The sequence below is a fragment of the Scylla paramamosain genome, chromosome 9, assembly GCF_035594125.1.
Source record: "Scylla paramamosain isolate STU-SP2022 chromosome 9, ASM3559412v1, whole genome shotgun sequence".
NCBI lineage: Eukaryota > Metazoa > Arthropoda > Malacostraca > Decapoda > Portunidae > Scylla > Scylla paramamosain.
This window is the reverse complement of record NC_087159.1, coordinates 30,472,501-30,475,000: the sequence shown is the minus strand read 5'-3', so window position 1 is coordinate 30,475,000 and position 2,500 is coordinate 30,472,501. Positions and strand designations below refer to the sequence as shown.

The 2,500-nt window shown below is 49.5% G+C and overlaps 1 protein-coding gene across 1 annotated transcript in view; it reads left to right on the top strand.

Annotated features, from left to right (window-relative positions):
- Positions 1–2,500, top strand: part of LOC135103870 (neuropilin-2-like) — a 35,401-nt gene that overhangs the window by 28,625 nt on the left and 4,276 nt on the right. Inside the window, 5 exon segments of the mRNA XM_064010783.1 lie at positions 695–847; positions 1,078–1,203; positions 1,509–1,599; positions 1,917–2,099; positions 2,370–2,500. The exon segment at positions 2,370–2,500 is cut by the window's right edge and continues 15 nt beyond it. Of these exon segments, the coding sequence (XP_063866853.1) occupies positions 695–847; positions 1,078–1,203; positions 1,509–1,599; positions 1,917–2,099; positions 2,370–2,500 (684 nt within the window).

Sequence of the window (2,500 nt, the reverse complement as noted above, 5' to 3'; positions counted from 1 at the left end):
CTGTCACTAGAATCATCAAAACAACCTTGAAAATCCATGTAACTAAAAGTGCATAGAGTAATATGAGTGTAGTGGAGATGTGGCGCAGAAGTGTTTCAGAATATGGTCCGGAGCATCACAATGGGGGTCTAATCATTAGCTGTGAGTGACCTTGAGCGGAAGAAAAACAAACGAGAGGAGCAGCCAGGGTGGCTACAATGAACCCACTGGGCCGTGACACCTCAGAGGGAGAGAGAGAGAGAGAGAGAGAGACGCACGTGCAAATTTTTCTAATGAGCCTCTTCATCAGTATTTTTAGGTCTCCGCGTCACGCACGGAGAATAAAGACAAATTTCGTTTTTGTATTTTATTTTACCTGCGTTTTGTTTCCTCATCTCCCGGTCCTTTGTAAATGATTCCCGGCACGTGACACCTTCGCTCCTTTATGCCTCTTTGTCTCCTTCCTGGCTCTCTGATGCTCTGCTGAGGGAACAGGATAAAGACTTTTCCCAAACCTTCACTTATCTACTAAAGGTTACTGTAGTTACAGTTATCTTCCTCCCGCTGCTCTTCATTCTCTCTACTTATACACACACTTACTTCTGAATAAAAATTACATCTATACTTGTGAAGACGAAACGTAGCATCTACCTCTCTCTTCACTCACTCTTAACTCTCATAAGTAACAAACTCACCCTTACTTTCGCTCCGGCAGATGTGATACGGGAGGCGGAGTGCTACTATTCCCTAGAGGGCGAGAGTGGCTACCTGGAGTCCCCCAACTTCCCTCTGGAGTACCCGCTGGGGAGGGAGTGCTGCTACGACATCCAGCGCCCCTCGCTCAGGCACTGTGGCGTGAAGCTGACGGGTGAGTGGCACGAATGGGGCGAGTGGGAGGGAGTGTGTGGAGTGAGGAGTGGGCAGACGGGACAAGTAGGATGAAAGAGTTTGTTTAGTGAGGAATGGGTGAGTGGGACGAGTGAAAAGTTTGTAGAGTGATGAGTAGGTGGGCGGGATGGGATGATAGGCAAGGAATGAATGGGTAAAGTGGATAGCCAACCAGTCACTTTACATTGCCTTGTCCATTGGTCCCGGCAGTGGAGGAGCTGGACGTGGGCCGCGGCGAGGAGGATGGCTACTGTCGGAGGGACTGGCTCACCCTGCCGTCCTGTGTGCCCGAGCGAGGTGCCAGGATCTGCGGCAGCAACGCCACGGGGCAAGTCTGTGAGTATATACCGCCACCACCATCACCACCACGCTGACGGAGACACACGAACGAAGGATGACAGTCTCGGCAACAGAGACGGAAGACAAGTGACAGCAGTGTATCGGCAGACTGTGATCAGCGACAAATATGGCAACTATGACTACGTAAACGACAAAATAAACAAAATGGAAGTGACATTCAAGAACAATCATACAGTCATAACCGCTAAACAACCAGAAATCAGTGACAACTTGAGATTTTTGTGTCCCTGCTGTGTACTGTTATTATTTGCTTCCATCACTTGACACGCGCCCTCTTCCAGACCAGTACCTGTTCCAGCCCGGCTCCTCGGCCCTGCGTCTGGTGTTTCACGCGGGGCAGGAGGCAGAGGGGCGCACTGGCTTCAAGGTCAAGTAAGTGTGATCCTGTGGCTTCCTCTATGTGTGTGTGTGTGTGTGTGTGTGTGTATGTGTGTGTGTGTGTGTGTGTGTGTGTGTGTGTGTGTGTGTGTGTGTGTGTGTGTGTGTGTGTGTGTGTGTGTGAGAAGTTTTCCTCTGTCAGAGATTGTCTCAGAAACCCTGATCTATCTGAATTATTATGTTATTATCATTCATCATTACCATCAGTTAAAAATAGAATAATCAACCAAATATGACTTTTTTTCAACTTACGAGACCAAACCTTAAAACTCACCTCCTTTACCTTCCACTCACGTGTACTCCGCCACCAGGTATGATTTGCTCACCACCTGCCCGGGGCCTTACCAGACTCAGAACCTGCCCATCTCCTTCATCCCGGGGACCACTGGCGCGCCGTGTTACACCCGCATCGTGGACACCAGGGGCACCATCAACACTCCCTACCACCCCAAGTCTTACCCCGAGAACCTGGACTGTGTTTACGAGTTTGTGAGGTGAGAGAGAGAAAGAGTGATATGGGTGAATAAAAGAAGATTCATGCACGTAAGGTAGGATAGGGACAAGGATAAGGTAGATAAGTATGAAAAGAGGGAGATGAGGAGTAGAGGAGGGTAGGGAATGGAAAATAATGAGGTAGAGGTGAGAAAAGAGATGAAGGCTAGAAGAGAAAGGACTTGTAAAGGTGATGATAGTGATGAGGCAACTTTTCCTCTCCCAGTTGACCCTTACATGACCTCATTTAACTCCCATTTTGACCCCTACAGGAGGTCGCAGGACGTGTGTGGGATCAAGATGCAGACAGTGACCTTCGAGATGGAGCAGCCGCTACTGACGGTGTTCGGAGGTGCCTGCACAGACTTCCTCCACCTGCCCTCCTGCGGCTTCCTCTGCGGCA